Source organism: Notolepis coatsorum (assembly GCF_963971535.1).
Source record: "Notolepis coatsorum genome assembly, chromosome: 6".
Lineage (NCBI taxonomy): Eukaryota > Metazoa > Chordata > Actinopteri > Aulopiformes > Paralepididae > Notolepis > Notolepis coatsorum.
In genome coordinates this window covers 40,290,723-40,309,753 of record NC_140170.1, presented here as the reverse complement: position 1 = coordinate 40,309,753, position 19,031 = coordinate 40,290,723, and the positions used below count along the sequence as shown (strand labels likewise).

General features: G+C 40.8%; 1 protein-coding gene across 4 annotated transcripts in view; it reads right to left on the bottom strand.

Moving 5' to 3' along the window:
• LOC311230657 (inositol hexakisphosphate and diphosphoinositol-pentakisphosphate kinase 1-like) overlaps positions 1-19,031 on the bottom strand; it is a 254,567-nt gene that overhangs the window by 44,413 nt on the left and 191,123 nt on the right. For 2 of the 4 annotated variants that reach the window (XM_084317006.1, XM_084317008.1), the window contains 5 exons: positions 18,862-18,978; positions 17,790-17,927; positions 15,348-15,462; positions 9,678-9,818; positions 6,570-6,632 (listed from right to left, as the gene is read on the bottom strand). In XM_084317006.1, the coding sequence (XP_084173132.1) occupies positions 6,570-6,632; positions 9,678-9,818; positions 15,348-15,462; positions 17,790-17,927; positions 18,862-18,978 (574 nt within the window). The remainder of the gene's footprint in view (positions 1-6,569; positions 6,633-9,677; positions 9,819-15,347; positions 15,463-17,789; positions 17,928-18,861; positions 18,979-19,031) is intronic. The other 2 variants (XM_084317007.1, XM_084317009.1) reach the window with 1 other exon arrangement.

Below are 19,031 nucleotides of genomic sequence, written 5' to 3'. Positions count from 1 at the left end.
TTAAAAGAAACTCTAAAAGCATTCACTAACGTTAATAATAAGTATAATATGTTAATTAAAATAGCTAAGGTTAATATTGTAGTCATGTTCCATGGACTGCTAGATAGTTTAATTGGTTTACTTCCCTCAGGTTAAGCTACTCAAAGGAGGGAAGATGTAATGTTATGTCTAGTAACATCAGGGACTATATTACGCTGTGCATGATACCTGTGTAACAGGAGTCAGCCTATAACAGGACGGAGCATGCGCAGGACCACCCCGGGAGTAGCCGGCTAAGCATGCAGTCGTGTTCCGAGTCAACCCATACCTGATGTTGAATAAAGAGTGTTTATACTAAACCAACCGAGTGATTATTCAACATTACAAGGTGCAGACAAATGGGGGTAAAATGTAGGCGCTTTTTTCTTTCTTTTACCCTTTAAATCACATCTAAAATGTAGGAAAACTAAATAATTGTGCCCCTTTTGTTTTCTTGTGCAAACTCATCTAAGCATGAGCCGTTTCAGTTGTTTCAACTGCCTGAATACTTATTTTAAATTGTGATCAGGAAGGAATCAAGTTTTCCTGTGATCAAGTGATCAAGTCTATGAATGTAACCCGTTTTCTGATTGGTCTGTTGTCAATTGGGGGGGGGGGGGGGGGCATTTTCCCTGTGGTGGCTATTTTATATGGGTATTTAAGCTCATGTAACCCTGATGAAGGCATGTTGCCAAAACGCGTTGCATATGCATGTGTGAAGAAAACCTTAATTTGAATAATTTTCCTCGAATTGGAATGAATTTCGCAAAACAAAACTTAATAGTAGCAGACTTAAAACATAACATAGTATCCAAGTAGTAATGGTATAGTCACACTGATAAAATACTGTAGTATTCATGTAGTAATGGTATAGTCAAGTTGCTAAGATACTGTAGTATGCATGAAGTAATGGCATATTCACGTTGCTAACATACTGTAGTATGCATGAAGTAATGGCATATTCACGTTGCTAACATACTGTAGTATTCATGTAGTAATGGCATATTCACGTTGCTAACATACTGTAGTATGCATGAAGTAATGGCATATTCACGTTGCTAACATACTGTAGTATGCATGTAGTAATGGCATATCCGCGATGCTAACATACTGTAGTATCCATGTAGTAATGGCATATTCACGTTGCTAACATACTGTAGTATGCATGTAGTAATGGCATATCCACGATGCTAACATACTGTAGCGGTGTAAATGAACACCTTTATTTATAAACAACTATTCAAATGAATTAAAATGAACAGCCAAACTGAAGTGGTTATGAATGATGTTGATATGTTTATCCATTTCATACTAACCATGGATGATTATCCAGGATTTGGTGGATCAAAGAGTTCACCAGTCACTTCTGCTGTGTCAGCCAATGAACCCTTCCCTATAAATTCCTGATCAAGATTTTAAGGGTTAAAGTGGTAATCCGCACTGCTTTTTTTTTTATCTACTTTTTCTCCCCATTTTCTATTTTTCTCCCTTCCCAATTTCGTATTTTCCAATTTTTCCCTCCCCTGTCTTGAACGTTGCTAGACTATGCCCCCAACTGGTCGTTGTAGTGAGGACAGAAGCCTTGCATCACGTGTCCCCTCCGGTACACGAGGAGGCAGCCTGTCGCATCTTTTCACCGCAGCAGCTCGAACTCTCAGTGGCGAGGAGTAACGCGTGGGAGGCTCACGCTGCCTTCCTGTTTCCGCCACACCGGCGTCACCCAACCGTCGCTGTCCACAACGTCCAATCCCCACCCACCGGCTTTCCCACCCTCTAACACTGCCAATTGTGTTAGTATGACGGCTGGCCAAGCCGGTAGCAACGCCGAGAGCTGGGCTCGATACCAGCATCTCCTACGTTAGTGGCAAGCGCCTTGTCCACTGCGCCAATCAGCCGCCCCATCCGCACTTTTTTGTTGTTTTGGCGACATCTATTGGTGATAAGTAATCATTGAGTTTGTCTTCTATTTATTCCAAATAAACTGCTGTTGCTGCCAATGACTTACAATGCATTTTTGTTCCGGTGCGCCAGATGAACTCTGGACTTTTATTAGATCGCTCCTAGCTTCGTCTGTGGTTCATGCAGCTCTGGTCCCATGAACAAAGCCTTCTAATAAGGCAGAGCATTTAGAGGCAGTTTAAAAGAAAAAGGAAATATCGCTAGCCAAAAGTAGCACCCGCCAGGTCACCCGACTTCACAAGCGTGCATTCTCTGCAGCACAATTTAGTGTTAGCAATTTGCCTTTTAAAAATTGGAATGTTACCTTGCGCCGTACCACATGTGGGCCCTTTTTAGGAAGATTTGCACTTTGGCGACCCCTAGTGGCTCGGTGTGCATATTTTGTAATACAATATATATATCGAATTGAAGGCTTATTTGTTGCCTGTCGATGGCGACAAAATCCGTTCAGCGGTTCTCGAGTTACATGCCGGTATTTGAGGCTTGTGCAAAGTACACTAGTCTAGTAGATAGAGGGGGGTATCATGCACCCCCCGGAAATATACTTCTAACCAGACTTTCTAGAATGGAAAAAAGGTGAAGAAAATGATAGGCTATGTTAACAAGTTGTCAGAGTGTCCCATGTATCATTTATATGCAAATTAAGGACACGATTATCAAGAAATCGCAAACAAATCTGTTTCATATATCTCAGCCAATATTGCAGATAACTGAACAAATGACGTGTCTAGACTCTAGACCCATGTTGAGAGTCAAAGATCACAATAACACTATCCCTAGAGTGATCACATGTTTCTATGTAATTTTGCCCATGCAAATCTGTGCCATCAATACAAAATAATCACATTTTTACTAATTAGTTGAGTAGGAAAGCGGATACTATCATGCACCCCCTGGAAATATATTGTTAACCAGTGTTTCTAGATTGGAAACAATGTGTAGACAATGATAGGCTATGTTAAAAATCTGTCAGAGTGTCCCATGTATAATGTATATCAGTGGATGAGGACGAGGAGGATGGAGAGTACGAGTGTGATGAGGCGGAGGAAGAGATGGAGATCGAAGAGATAGACTTTGACAATTGTTTGTGATGATTAGTAGTTTAGGGCACAAAATACAAATAGAAAAAAAGACTTGAATGTTGTGTCAACAAAGAAGATATCCAGAACAGAGGACGTATTTACCGTATTACATACATGTAGACCTACGTAAGAAATGGCAGTGAAAGCAGCACTCTTGTATATAAGCATGCCAGAGATATATGTGACCACTTCAGAAATTTTATTACCATCTTTAACCTTCAAAACATGAGTCCACATCTTTTTTTGTTCAGTCAGCTACAATATGATGTGTCTTTATTGGTAAAAATGCTTTATTCTTTGTAAATGTTACACTAATTTGCATACTAGCTCGCCACAAACAGCTGATCATTCTGGGAATAGTTTTATTATGATTTTTGACCCTCAAAATATGGATCTAGACAAACTACTTGTTCAGTTATTTGCAATATTGGCTGAAATAGTGACTTTCATTTTTGACGATGGCGTCATTAATTTGCATATAAATGATACATGGGACACTGACAGATTTTTAACATAGGAAAACATTTGAAAATGTTTTCCTATCTAGAAACACTGGTTAACAATATATTTCCAGGGGGTGCATGATAGTATCCGCTTTCCTACTCAACTAATTAGTAAAAATGTGATTATTTTGTATTGACGGCACAGATTTGCATGGGCAAAATTACATAGAAACATGTGATCACTCTAGGGATAGTGTTATTGTGATCTTTGAACCTCAAAACATGGGTCTAGACACCTCATTTGTTCAGTTATCTGCAATATTGGCTGAGATATATGAAACTGATATTGCGATTGATAATCGCGTCCTTAATTTGCATATAAATGATACATGGGACACTGACAACTTGTTAACATAACCTTTTTTCCATTCTAGAAAGTCTGGTTAGAAGTATATTTCCGGGGGGTGCATGATACCCCCCTCTATCTACTAGACTACACGGTATTGCATGAAATACCACTCCCGACTCTTGGGGCTCTAGTTCCGTCAATCTAGATGCGATCTCGAAAACTATTGTGGAGGGTTGTAGCCAATGATACCCCACCTAGGGATGTATGAATCAGGGATCTGGTGAAAAACTAACAAGCGAAAACAGGAAGAGAAAAACAGCCGAATGAATTGAAGTCTATGAGAAAACTCAGTTTTTCTTTTGTACACAGTTTACCAATATCACTCCTAAACACTCATTTCTGAATGGATCTTTATGAAATTTGGACATGTACAGTACTACATAAGGCTTCAGGTTATGGGTCCGTATGGATTTGTAAGCCATATCACCTTCTGGGAAAATACTACCTCTGGACTACTAACTACTACAGAAAAACTTGAGTAACAAGTTTTTCTACAACTCAAGTTCGGACCTATATTACTCTATTACGTTAGCACTAGGGATGTCCGATATCATCAGCCTACCGATATTATCGGCCCATATCGGCATTAAAATGTGATATCGGAAAATATCGGTATCGGTTTTCAAAAAATAAATAAAAATGTTTTTTTTTTTTTTTTTTTTTTACATTTCTAGAACCTTTATTTACCCAGGCAAGCAAGTAAGAACAAATTCTGATTTTATTTATTGTCAAAAGTATGCATAATGTTGTGTTAATTCCACAACAAGAGATATGTAATGTTAATTACCTGAAATTATTCAGTTTTTGGGGGGGGGGAACCCTGCATATATCGGTATCGGTTGATATCGGTATCGGAAATTAAGAGTTGGACAATATCGGTATAGGTAAAAAAGCCAATATCGAGCATCGCTAGTTAGCACAAAAAAAAATTCTTTCTGGAATCAGAAACTTCAGAAGGTCATCTTTCAAAAGAGACCAGGCTCATGCATGTGCTATAAGTATAAAGTATGTTGTTTTGATTTGCAAAAAAAGTATGCAGTCCTCAAAAACGAAAACTAAAATGGCCAGGGATACTCATTGCAGGTTAAGAGACTAAACATTAAATCCAGGGGTTAAACACACATGCCTTATCAAGGGCAGGATTACTAGTAAATGGAGAAGAAAATAAATGAAAATAAGCACTGGGGCTTATGATGTCATAATGACATGAACGCGTTAGAATGAGAAGTCTATTACTTCAAGGGGATTTTAATGATGGACAAAAATGGCAGTGAGCTCCAAAAGGACTACTCGCAAAATGCTTCTGAATTGCCCACCGACGATGTGTAAAACCATAATGGTCAAAACGGAAAGGGAATGTTGACGTGGTGAGCAGTCTCCTCCAGGCAGTAGGCTGAAGTACAGAAGGGTTCAGAACTAGATGATGGTATGTATACAGGGATCCACACGTGGGAATATATCCAGGGAGATATATTCCTCATACATGCATGCATCCAATAATATCGAAGGAGATATAATTTCTTCTACATATCCATCGATCCTGTAGTGTAGAGAAAGTGTGTGTGGGTCAGAAAAACACATTAAAGGGGAACTACGCCCCTTTTTTCAGAATTCATACGTTATTCTTACGGTCTAAAAGACAGTCCACAAATATTAGTGACCATGAACGACTCAATGTCAAATCCAGAGTTCTAAAACCCAAATGTGTGATGTCAGAGATTAGGTATAAAGTCTGGTGCTGCTCCATAGACAATGCTTTGGGAGAGATGGTATCGATGACACACAGAGCACCCAGGGGAATGTTCTGAGTAGCACATTTTCTGTTTCAGAACTGAGAACACTACTGTAGAGTAGGGGTGGGGGAAGAAATCGATACAGCAATATATCGTGATATTTTGTGTGCCGATATTATATCAATACGATGACGCCACGATATTTAAAACATTTATTAATTAATTTATTAAAAAAGTTTGCATGACAATGCCATTTTACTGCACTACATTATCTTATTAGATAAAAGCGATTTTTATTGCAGATGTTAAAGTTTTTTATCATTTGTAGTTGAAAAAAGGTAATAAATCACAATATATCGCAATATTACAATATCGGGACTCTAGTGTCATGATAATATTGTATTGTGGGGCCTCTGGTGATGCCCTCCCCTACTGTAGAGTAAAGGTATAAAAATTCAAACAAAAAAATCAAGTCTCAATTTATTGTCAATGGAGCAGCTTCATACCATAACAGTGTGCGTCTTACTTCTCTGGTTTCTGGCTTTGGGAGAGAGTAGCTCATGTTCCCAGATATTGGTTGAACTATCCTGGGCCATGAAAAATAACATTATGGCAATTCTTAATTTGAGTGGTGTTCCCCTTTAGCAAATGCAGGCGGGTGTTGTTAGAGGTGAGGGGGTTTAAAACCAAAAAAGAACAGGAAGTAGATGGGTTGTGAAACAGGAAACTCAAAAAAATGTAAATTAAAAATGATAATACAAAATTTAGATCTGGTAAGATATTTAATGGAATCACGGCAGTCAATGTCAAAACTCCCCAAAAAAAAAACGGGAAATGTATTTCCTCTCCCAAAAAAAGGAGAACATGCAAAAATCAGAAGGGAAACTGGAGGAGTGGCAGATATACTTGAAAAAAGCAGACATACCATTAGTCGGATGCCTGGCAAATGACACTGAAAACCTCTTTATTGCCGGCATAGAGAGCAGCTCTGAGGAGATAAGAAAGGTTGTTACTGGGACTGGAGGCGACTGGTACCTGTTGTCTGGTGTGTGTGTGTGTGTGGGGGGGGGCTACTGGTACCTGTTGTCTGGTGTGTGTGTGTGCGGGGGGGGGGGGGGGGGGGGGGGCGACTGGTACCTGTTGTCTGGTGTGTGTGGGGGGGGGGGCTACTGGTACCTGTTGTCTAGTGTGTGTATGTGTGTGTGGGGGGGGGGGGGAGGCTACTGGTACCTGTTGTCTGGTGTGTGTATGTGTGTGTGTGGGGGGGGGGGGGGGGGAGGCTACTGGTACCTGTTGTCTGGTGTGTGTATGTGTGTGTGGGGGGGGGGGGAGGCTACTGGTACCTGTTGTCTGGTGTGTGTGTGTGGGGGGGGGCTACTGGTACCTGTTGTCTGGTGTGTGTGTGTGGGGGGGGGGGGCTACTGGTACCTGTTGTCTTGTGTGTGTGTGTGTGGGGGGGGGGCTACTGGTACCTGTTGTCTGGTGTGTGTGTGTGTGTGGGGGGGGGGGGTATGCGTCGGTGTGTGTGTGTGCGTTTAGATGATGTGTGTTAATGAGAGAAAGAGGGGGAAAGAGAGATAGGGATGGAAACAGAGAGGCAATCAGGTGGGAAACGGAAGACAGTGACAGAGAGGCAGAGAGAGAGATAGAGAGAGAGAGAGAGAGAACAGGTCTGTGACAGAACAGCAGAGAGAGAAAGAGAGAGAGAAGATATATATAGATAAATAAATTGATAGAAACAGAAAATGAGTCTGTCTGGTGTGTGTGAATGAGAGTGCGAAGAAGAGGTAGTGAGTGATAGAGAGAGAGAGAGTCGTTCTGTTGGTTCTTCAGTTATCTGTGTGTGTGTGTGTGTCTGTGTCTGTGTGTGTGTAGGTGTGTGTGTGTGTGTGTGTGTGTGTGTGTGTGTGTGTGTGTGTGTGTGTGTGTGTGTGTGTGTGTGTGTCTGCCAACCAAGCCAATCGCTACCTAAACGGAGGGTTAAATGGTCCATCAGAGGATATGAACAGAAGGAGGCCGTTATGTTGGATGTCTGGCTCGACTGCTTCATGGACTATAAAACTATGTACAGGGTTAAAATCTAGTGGCCGTCTCTCAAGACTTGATCTTTCTTACCCATTATTGGCTTTAATTTTATGCTTCATAAACACCTTCTTTTGAAATGCCAACAAAAATAATTGATGAAATACTAAGCAGGTATTAAGAGTGTATCAAGGTTGCATCTTCAACGTTATTTTAGCCTTAATGTGGAAACCAGCAGGAAAGGTACTTGGAAAGACCCTTAGAAAACCCATCTACAAACCCCCTGAACCGCCCCCTCCTCGTCCACCACCTAAAATGAACAGCCCAGGCTGACGTCAGCTGGGGCATGACCATGATGTAACCGTGAGTGTTGAGGAGAGTGAAGTAAGTGTGTGTTTCCTATGGGAGGGGCGTCCAGTCCAGCCTCGTAGCTCTACACTGACACCCGGCGGTGAAGATGAGTAGTGCAGTTCTGTTCAGACCCCGCAGTGGGAAGAGAGACCGGTCTCTGCGGTCTCCCCAGCAGCGCAGGCGGCAGGTCACATGTCTTTCTGTATAACTTACTGTGCAGATATTGCCGTGGGGGCTGCCGACTGGCCTGGATTGACCCCCGGCTGAATTGAAGAGGTATCCGCTTTGGTTCAAAGTAAGCAGGCCTACCTTGGGACATTCGTGGTGATTATTACATTGATTACGTCTCGAAACTGCACATTTGGGATAATTTAAGTTCCAATGGGGCCCCCTGGTGGCCGTGTAGCCTATTACTCACCGTTGCGACACAACATGTGTGACCTAGGGATTCAAGAATATGCGACTGGGGATTATTCAAAGGTGGATTAATAGGTCTGGAAATGTCTGTATTTCTCAATTTAAGGATTATGTTTGTGGTTAATGATGAAGCCAGACCTTTGGCATCCAGACTGCCATTTCCCTGTGGATTATTTCATTAAAATTCCCTCAGACTAAGACCCAATTACTATTCAACAGCATGCACACATTAACACATCAAAAACCCTAATCGGATGTGATCAATGAAAGGGTATTCTGATTAGGAGGATGCTTGAGAACATTGATCACTGTTAGCCTCGTTCAGTCACACAATCCAATACAAGAATGCATGCTCAGCATACACAGTGCAGCGAGGCGTTCTGCCGTCAAATCAATGCCATTATTGTGCAAAACTGCACTGTAAATCAATCCAGTGAATTCCCAAACAAAATGCAATGCAACAGTTTACAGCAGCTGATTCTCACATGTTTTGATTTGGGGAAAAGGGTGGTGGAGAAAGAAGGGTCCTTCAATCAAATACCGAAATCAAAAGAAATCTAAATTAAATATCCATCTACAAGGAACTGAGGGAAAATTGCAGAAAGCCTGAAAATTATGAAAGAAGTAAACAGAGGACATTCTTTCACACATGAGTCCTTGTCTTGGTATAAGTTCATACCTCAGAAATCCACTTTTAACATGTTTTACAGTCACTGAAATATTTGGTAGCCTTTTGTGCCGACTGCCAGTGTGAAATAATAAACAATTAAAAAACCACACATTTGATAGAAGTGCTGAGGCATCACCCATTAATATACTTCAAAACACCTCAACAACTAAAATGGTAGGTGTCAATTGAGGTGTCACTTCTTCTGCAGAGGTTAAGCCATTTCTTCATAATGCAGCCATTAAAGAAGAATGCTCTCCACTTCTCCTCTTTTGGCTTCATATAAAAACAAAAACAAAGAGAGCTACTTTTCTAAACTCACTGAAATTATGAACTGGCACTTAATGTCCGCCAAATATCACAATAATGATAATAAATATCTGGAAAAAACACCAGTCTAACATATGAACTCCTTTCAAGACCGGGACAGCATACTGTATCGACAAGTCTTTATCTACAGTCTACCCGGAGAAGAAAGTTGGCTCTGTTGCTTTATTTTAAACGTCTGGTACTGCTAGGAAAAAAGAGGAAATCTGAGTAGAGAGAGGAGCCATTAGGAGGAGAGGAGGAACCTACCGATGTGGCAGGGCAGACTTCCGGGGGAGAGGGGCGGTTTGCGGTGGTGGTAGTGGTGCGTGCGGACGTATTCCCGCAGGTTGGGGGCACTAGATGACACCCCGAAGAAGGCAGCGCTGAAGAGGCCCGAACACAGGGAGCCTGCGTGAGGAAGTGTCCCCGGGGTGGGTTGGTGTTGGGTGAGGTGGGGTGGGGTGGGGTCGGGGTGGGGTGGGATTTGGGAGTTGGGATGGATGGAGTAGGAAGGGGGAGTGTATTAGTTTTTAGTTACACACCATGCATTATTATTCATGACAGACCCTCACTGTTTTGGTGTGAGTGTGACTGTTTCAAACGTCAAACACAAACATCCTTGAATTGGTCCAAGTTTTTATTTCCCGCTCCGTGTCAAGTGTAGAAAGTAACATATGTCTTTTATTCGCCACTCCATTCTGCCACGTAATCCAGTGCACCAGATACAAGGAGGTCACACCTGTCAGCTGACCAGGGTGGAGACACTCTCAGAGCCTCTTCGTGGAGGATTTGCACTTATCACATGTAATCAACTGCTAGGCCCCACTCAAAAGCATGCCAGGGGCTTTAAGATAGAGAGGCTTTGATGCCGTGTGAATGTACAGCACTCCTGTTTCAAAACTCAAGAGACTGAAGTGCCGAGTGATAAAAGTGGCCCCCTGACCGGTGCAGTCAACAATCAGAAATCAACAATATTAAAATGTCCTTTTGGATTGTATTAGTGATTGCTAACCTTACAGTGATCCATGATTGTAGTTCATTCTATTCTCCTAATAGCACTACAAATAGTGTTCAAACAGGATAACAGATGGTACTTTTGCAAGGAGTGCACTGTTCTGGTATTAAGAGTGCTAAAAGTGAGCAGAGTGACCAAATTAGCTCACTTTTACCATCTAAACCGTACTGTACTGAGGCAAAACAGATGACAAAACAGGGGCTGAGAGAGAATACGTTCATGAATTAATTACAGCATACGTACAAATAGTTTAAATCGTGATTTTCTGGAGTGATATTCCAATGCTCAGAACACAAAAACAGTTTAGTGCAGGGCAAGTATGAGATTACACTCATACTCATATGAGATTCTACTCATGAGAGCACACTCAAGCGCATGTCACAAAAGTCTTTCCACAGAGTCATTCCAGTCAGAGTGAGTGCAACGTTGCCATTCACATGTTCATTGTTTTACAGTTCCCTCCTCTTGACACTGGGCTCAATTTAGAACCGGGGGTCACGCTGTGTAAGTAGAAACATTTTAGCGGGTCGATGGGGATTACATAAGACCTTCCAAACGCACACACACACAGACAGGGGCTGAGCTACACCTATGGAGACTGAATCACCTTGAGAAGGGTTCAAAGCTAATCGTGATAGATAGATGTGCATAGAAGAGCACCCTTTGGGTGCTGCAGTTATACAGACCCTTAATTTAAAGAGCAACTAAACACAAATAAAAAAAAACATTGAGACTGTTATCGGTTAACACATTGGCCGCCAACGACGATTATATACGTGTTTGTCCGACAACCGTTGAACGCCAACCACATATATATACGTTATTTGATCGTTAATTATTTTATTCTATATTTCTATTCATTACAGGCCCACTGACTCGGGGTTAACATTGGGAATCGCATTGAGAATGCCTAGGTGCAATACCGTCCGCATCACGCTAGACTGCGGTATAGAGCACCATTTCTAACATTGTATCCTGGGCTGTGGGATGGCCAAAGGTTTCGGTTTACACTTTTCCTTGTCGGGCAAGAGGAACAGTTCTGCCGGTTACATTGAAGCCCGTCAAATATGCCCGATCCATATGTTATGGTGGATTATGCCATCGAGCAAATGGACATTGGATGTACCAGATGGCGATCAAGAAATTGGAATATTGTTTTTGGAATACTCCCGGTCGCAGGTAAGGACGATTTGACGTACATTTTTGCTTGAGGCTTTTGTACCGATCGGGCTGATAAGCGTTTTTAGTGTTGAATACGAATGCCGTTACCGACAATCAAATAATCAGAAACGACCGTCCCCCACTTTCATGCATTCATGATGGAACATAATACTACAATAATGTAGATTTGATTCTGGAACAATAGCGGGTTCAGGCAAGAAACGGCAACGTCTACAATGGAATCGACGTATACTGCCATAATAAGCATTTCATGAATTACCCTAGACCGCTCTAAAACCATACTTATATTCACCACGGTATAACACGGGAACGTATGGATGGAAAAATTCTCTTTTTTGCATCTTGAACGGAAGAAACTCAATGTCAAATGACTATAGTATTGTATCCATGGCTATAATATAGAATATAGATTTAGCTCTACAAACAAGGTGACTAACTCCCATCGTTTACAGCATGGCAGTAGCTACCACAGGATAAGGCTAATCCCCGGTGGTCAATGAGTTAATGGTTAAATGCATGCTATTGCAGTCTGCTATTGGCTGATCTTGGGTCCAGCCAGGTGATGTCATCACAGGGACGTACATCACAGGGCACCTAGATAGCAATAGCATGCATTTAACCATTAAATGGCAGTCTCTCAATTAATTTATTCTTGGTGTTTAGTTGCTCTTTAAAGGAACACAGCAAAACTCCAGGAGACGACAAGAAGACTTGAACTGTGCTGCACTGTTTCCATGTCCCCTACCACTGCACTTTACTGTCTTATTGTTGTCTCACTGTTCTGTCCTGTTTTGCACTTACTTATTTATTTATCATTATTATTATTATGTTGTTCCTATTTGTGAAAAAATCAATCATGCACTGTAATGTCAAATCACGTTCCATTTTGTACCTGTACAAAATGGTGAATAAAGAAATCTGAATCTGAATCTGAAGATAGATACCAATTTCCTCTCTGTATGTTCAGTAGAAAGCTATCTGCCGGCAAGCTAGCCTAGCACAGCACAAATGAATGGAAGCAGTTATGGACCACTAGCCTAGCTGTTGGCCAAAACCCCTCTCTCAAGAGTTTTAAATTAGGCTGGCAGCCAGAGTGCTTTTTACTGAACGCAGAGAGGAAATTGGTATCCATCTTCTAGCTGCCTAAATGTATAATCTGAATAAAATGAAAGTAGACTTGAATCTTTACAGCCTTACAGTCTGCTATTACAAAATATTTATTTTTAAATATAATCGTAAAACGGCATGCGACAATGAGCCCATAACAAAGTTGACACTTTTTGTGACTCAAACATCGATATGTAGCGAATGATTTGATCCTGAGAAGATAAGTTAGCGAAACAGCCTAGATCTGAATGGCATGCTGGGTACAGGTAGCTAGCCAGCTAGCATAACTCTGTTAACAGCCTAGATCTTAGAAACAAGGGGTGGTCAAAATAATGTCATATACTGTATATTACCGTGTTATCACCTAGTAAACACTAGGGGTGTAACGGTACACAGAAACCACGGTTCGGTACGTATATCACCTAGTAAATACCGTGGTGAACAATATATTACCATGTTATCACCTAGTAAATACCCTGGTGAACAATATATTACCATGTTATCACCTAGTAAATACCCTGGTGAACAATATATTACCATGTTATCACCTAGTAAATACCCTGGTGAACAATATATTACCATGTTATCACCTAGTAAATACCCTGGTGAACAATATATTACCATGTTATCACCTAGTAAATACTGTGGTGAACAATATATTACCATGTTATCACCTAGTAAATACCGTGGTGAACAATATATTACCATGTTATCACCTAGTAAATACTGTGGTGAACAATATATTACCATGTTATCACCTAGTAAATACCCTGGTGAACAATATATTACCATGTTATCACCTAGTAAATACCCCAGTGAACAATATATTACCATGTTATCACCTAGTAGATACCCTGGTGAACAATATATTACCATGTTATCACCTAGTAAATACCCCAGTGAACAATATATTACCATGTTATCACCTAGTAGATACCCTGGTGAACAATATATTACCATGTTATCACCTAGTAAATACCCCAGTGTACAATATATTACCATGTTATCACCTAGTAAATACCGTGGTGAACAATATATTACCATGTTATCACCTAGTAAATACCCTGGTGAACAATATATTACCATGTTATCACCTAGTAAATACCGTGAACAATATATTACCATGTTATCACCTAGTAAATACCCCAGTGAACAATATATTACCATGTTATCACCTAGTAAATACCGTGGTGAACAATATATTACCATGTTATCACCTAGTATATACCCCAGTGAACAATATATTACCATGTTATCACCTAGTAGATACCCCAGTGAACAATATATTACCATGTTATCACCTAGTAAATACCCCAGTTAACAAATTACCATGTTATCACCTAGTAGATACCCCAGTGAACAATATATTACCATGTTATCACCTAGTAAATACCCCAGTTAACAAATTACCATGTTATCACCTAGTAAATACCCCAGTGAACAATATATTACCATGTTATCACCTAGTATATACCCCAGTTAACAAATTACCATGTTATCACCTAGTAAATACCCCAGTTAACAATATATGACCATGTTATCACCTAGTATATATCCCAGTTAACAATATATGACCATGTTATCACCTAGAATATACCCCAGTTAACAATATATGACCATGTTATCACCTAGTATATACCCCAGTTAACAATATATGACCATGTTATCACCTAGTAAATACTCCAGTTAACAATATATTACCATGTTATCACCTAGTAAATACCCTGGTTAATTAATAATATAATATTAGCATGTTATCGCCTAGTAAATACCACATTTAACATCAAAATAATGTCATATACTGTATATTAGCATGTTATCACCCAGTAATACCCTGGTTAACATATACTGTATATTACCACATTATTATCACTTAGTAAATACCCTGTTTAACATTTAACACACTTTATATTATCATGTTGTCACCTAGTAAAATAATATCATGTACTGAAATATCACCATGTTATCACCTAGGAAATACCCGTTAACATCAATATAATATATACTGTATGTTATCAGGTTCTCACATAGTAAAATAATGTCATATACCGAATATTACCATGTTATCACCTAGTAAACACCCCGGTTAACATCACAACGGTATACGTGATACCAGATATTGTTGCATTTGACCATAAACACAACCTTCTCGGTTCTGACCTCTTCCCTACATACAGTGGCCTCTGGGGCCCTTGGGCTGACCTCTACAGCACTATGTATTCACAGAAGCTACCAAGCCATTACAGTGAGAAGGTGGAGAGAGAGAGAGAGAATGCTGGTTCAGAATGAGAATGTGTGTGAGAGAGAGAGAGAGAGGGTGGAGAGAGAGGGTGAATAGAGAGAGATCACAGCCAGGACATGTGAGAAATGTAAAGTCAATGATGACAGCTGTAGATGTGTGAGATGATGGTAATGTGTCTGTGGTTGACACACACACACACACACACACACACACACACACACACACACACACACACACACACACACACACACACACACACACACACACACACACACACACACACACACACACACACACACACACACACACACACACACACACACACACACACACACACACACACACACACACACACACACACACACACACAGGGTGGAAAGAAGATACCCACCTAGACCACTAGTCTGTTTGATCTCAGGAGACTGGCGTGAGCAGGAGGGGAAGAGGCGGTAGGAGGAGGAGCCAGAGCCCTTGGAGGCGTGCATGGGGGAGGTCTCGGAGAGGACCTGAGTGGGGCCATGGAGAGAGCAGGGGGTCAGGACTGAGACAGATGGCTCGGTAGATCACAACAAGGCAGGAGATCTGATGTCCTGATGTGGCCTGATGTCTCCATTCACTGGGGGCCTAAAAATAACTTAATTTTGTTTATTTCCTGTCAGCTACTGTATTGGCAAAAACTGCAACAGGAAATAAACTGGGGACCATTTAGAATGTTTATGGTGTCAATTTAGAAATGGTCTATATATGATTTCTGATTTAATTAGGATCCCATTAGCTGATGCAGAACATCAGCTACTCTTCCTGGGGTCAAACACACAACATATATAAACATGGCAATAGATAAGACATTTACAATAAGTCAAAACAACCAAGTGGTATAAAAATCAGGAAGTGACTACTGTATATCCTTTATCTCAAACATATTACTATACATACCATATTCTTAAATCGTATGTAATATCGATGGGCATCGATTTTCCAATATTTGTTGTTAAATTACAAAAAGAAAAATATTATTTTATGCGAATATCCCCGTGTTTTTACCGGCACCTACTGTACAATGTAGTGTATTGAGATGGGACCCCATTAACTGTTACACCGCTGAATGGCATGCTGGATACAGGTAGCTAGCCAGCTAGCGTAACAGTCTTAACAGCTGAGAGAACAGAAAAGAAAGATGAAGAAATAGATACTGGAAATGTTACATGGTAGCGGTGTTGTGTACGTTTGCCATGTTGTTTCACTTATGTTCACACATGTCAAGCATCAGTGATGTAACTTTCGGAAATGTATGCTTTACGCTCTCGCCTGGTCCACTAGCGTTAGCCGTTAGCAATGACGGCAGCCAGATTAGCTCACAAAAAGTTAAAACAAAACCATTATGTTAACATGGAAGCGCTCAGACATTTCAAGCATCAACAAGGTCTAGGGCTATTATATATGTTGTTTCAGTTGTCTTTTAAAGCTGGTTTTAGTTTGTGCTTTAGCTATTTGTTCTGGAAGTGAGTGCTAACATGGCTCTATACACAGCACTGTGCATTGATCGTGTTCTAGCTATAGAATCTGTATAGCGACCTCTGGTGGCATGTCTCGTGTGGTATTCATGTATGTCAGAGCCGAGTGTTAGTAGATTATATAAAGAATTAGGATATTTCAATACATTCATATTTTTAACAAAAACAAGGAGCGGTGCCGTCAGCCTCCCTGTGACTTTCATCCAGGATAGCTTGACATGCATGTTGTTTAAACTAGACCTTAGTGTGCATTGAAGGGCCAGCTGATATACAGTATACCCATCAACTGGCTACATGGATTTAGAATTTCATCAGGCCAATGTAATTATTATGCAAGTATTTTTAGAATCTACTCATGTGGATGTAAACTCTGGTGTTGCTCCATAAGACAATGAACGGGACTTTGTGGAGCCATAAAACGTTTTAATGAGTTCCCACAGCTGAATAAGGTTCATGTTCTAATATTACTAACAGGTCTAAACTAGAATGTAAACCTCATTTTGGTGTATGAGCTGCTCACACAATAATTTTATGGGCCCACAAAGTCATTGTCATTCATTGTTTATGTACAGTATGTAATTTTGTTAGACATTGTAAGAGGAGTTTGGTGTCCGTTATAGTTATTGATAATAGGAAATAAACTTGGGTAAATTTAGAATGTTTATTTTAGTTGAAACCATCATTGTTTATGTACAGCTCCACCAGGTTGTCTTGGATGTTATAATGAACCTGAAGTCGTTACATTACACTGTTGGTGAACAGGTTAACATCAGGGCAATTTGCAGCAATGTCCGGTTTCCCAAACCGCGCAATTGTGGTGTATATTACATATTTCATTGTGCCATGATTTAACATGCAAGGTAACATCTTGATGTTTGATATCTGTTCTAAATTAAACAAGAAAAGAGAGAGTGATTATGTTTCTGATCAGTTTCCTTGTAATCATTCAAGCCCTGCATGTGTGGAAATACAGTCATTGCTGTAATTAAGGCATATTTATTTTTCATCTGTGCGTAATGACTGCTTTAGTGCTGTTGGAGACAGTATGCCTACTTTGATGAGGGTGTGGAATTGAGAACATAACACTTTTCTGCTTATTGATGATGCGTTGCAACACGGTCTCATCAGAAAACATAAATAAGTAACACCATATATTCACGTATTGTATCGGCAAAAGTCCAAAACAAATAATAAATGTATGGCATGACTGGGAGTTGAACAATTATTGATGTCACGCCCCACAAAATCATTTTGCGGACCCCATGGTGGTCCAGACCCCCAGGTAGAGAACCACGGTGTCCCTTCATCTGCTCTGGTACCTCCATAGAGCCTGTCTTGCGGTTGCGGATCATAGGGGATCTCTTAATGCTTATTGGCTCAGAGAGAGGGAGGGCCTGGTCCAGCTCATCCTGCGATAGGTCCTCCAGACTACCCTGGTTGGTCTGCTTCTCCTTGTTCTGATTGGTCAGGAGGAACCCGAGGAGGAAATGGAAGGAAGTTAAGGACACAGATCATATGCTTACACAAAAAATCATCTCTCTCTCTCTCCCTCTCTCGCACACACACACACACACACACACACACACACACACACACACACACACACACACACACACACACACACACACACACACACACACACACACACACACACACACACACACACACACACACACACACACACACACACACACACACACACACACACACACACACACACACACACACACACACACACACACACACACACACACACACACACACAGTGTTCATGAGAAGAGTCCATATGAACGTTTCAGTTTTGTAGTATAGACATCTTTGGAAGTGGACATTTTATGATAACTTTTAATGTTTAAAAAAAATGGTGGAGCCTATGGAAGTTATTTTGCGGTGGAATTAAATTATAATTTTAGTCGTATAGACAGGTTTCTCGTCCATGTCGGACTCAGTGTGCACACGCATCAAGGAGGCAAAAAGGAACGTAAATCCTGGTCAGAGCAATGGGGCAGACTACAATGAACTGTATTTGCATTTGTTAGCCAGATGAATCCAACAATCAATTGTCTTCAAGCCATGCCAAAGCCAGATATGTAAAAAGTGAAAGACTCACAGTCATACTGATTTGGCTAAATCACGTCCAGCCGTTTTCCTTGGTTTCTCTATAGAGCCCCGTTGGACTTTTTTAGTGCCGCAGGTACAGTAGGCGACTCAGTCATGTGATTAAGTGGGTATTGCTGATTGGCTCGAACACATTGTGTTTACAAACAAGAAACTCGTCTATACAGTCTCTTAGTAATTTAACAATATATCTGAAGAAAATGTTGATATTCCCAAGCTCCGTTTGAAAGCAGCAACACACACACACACACACACAGATAGACACACACACACCTCAGAGGAGGCGGGCCGGAAGCCAAAACCAAGAGGTACGTTCTCTTCATCATCGCATCCTTTGACTCCTGGGCTGAAGTGGAGTTCAACGTGGAAACGCTCTTCTGAAGAAGGGTCCTGCTCACCACACACAGTGAGGAAAAGACAAAGACAAGTAAAAGTGACCACGT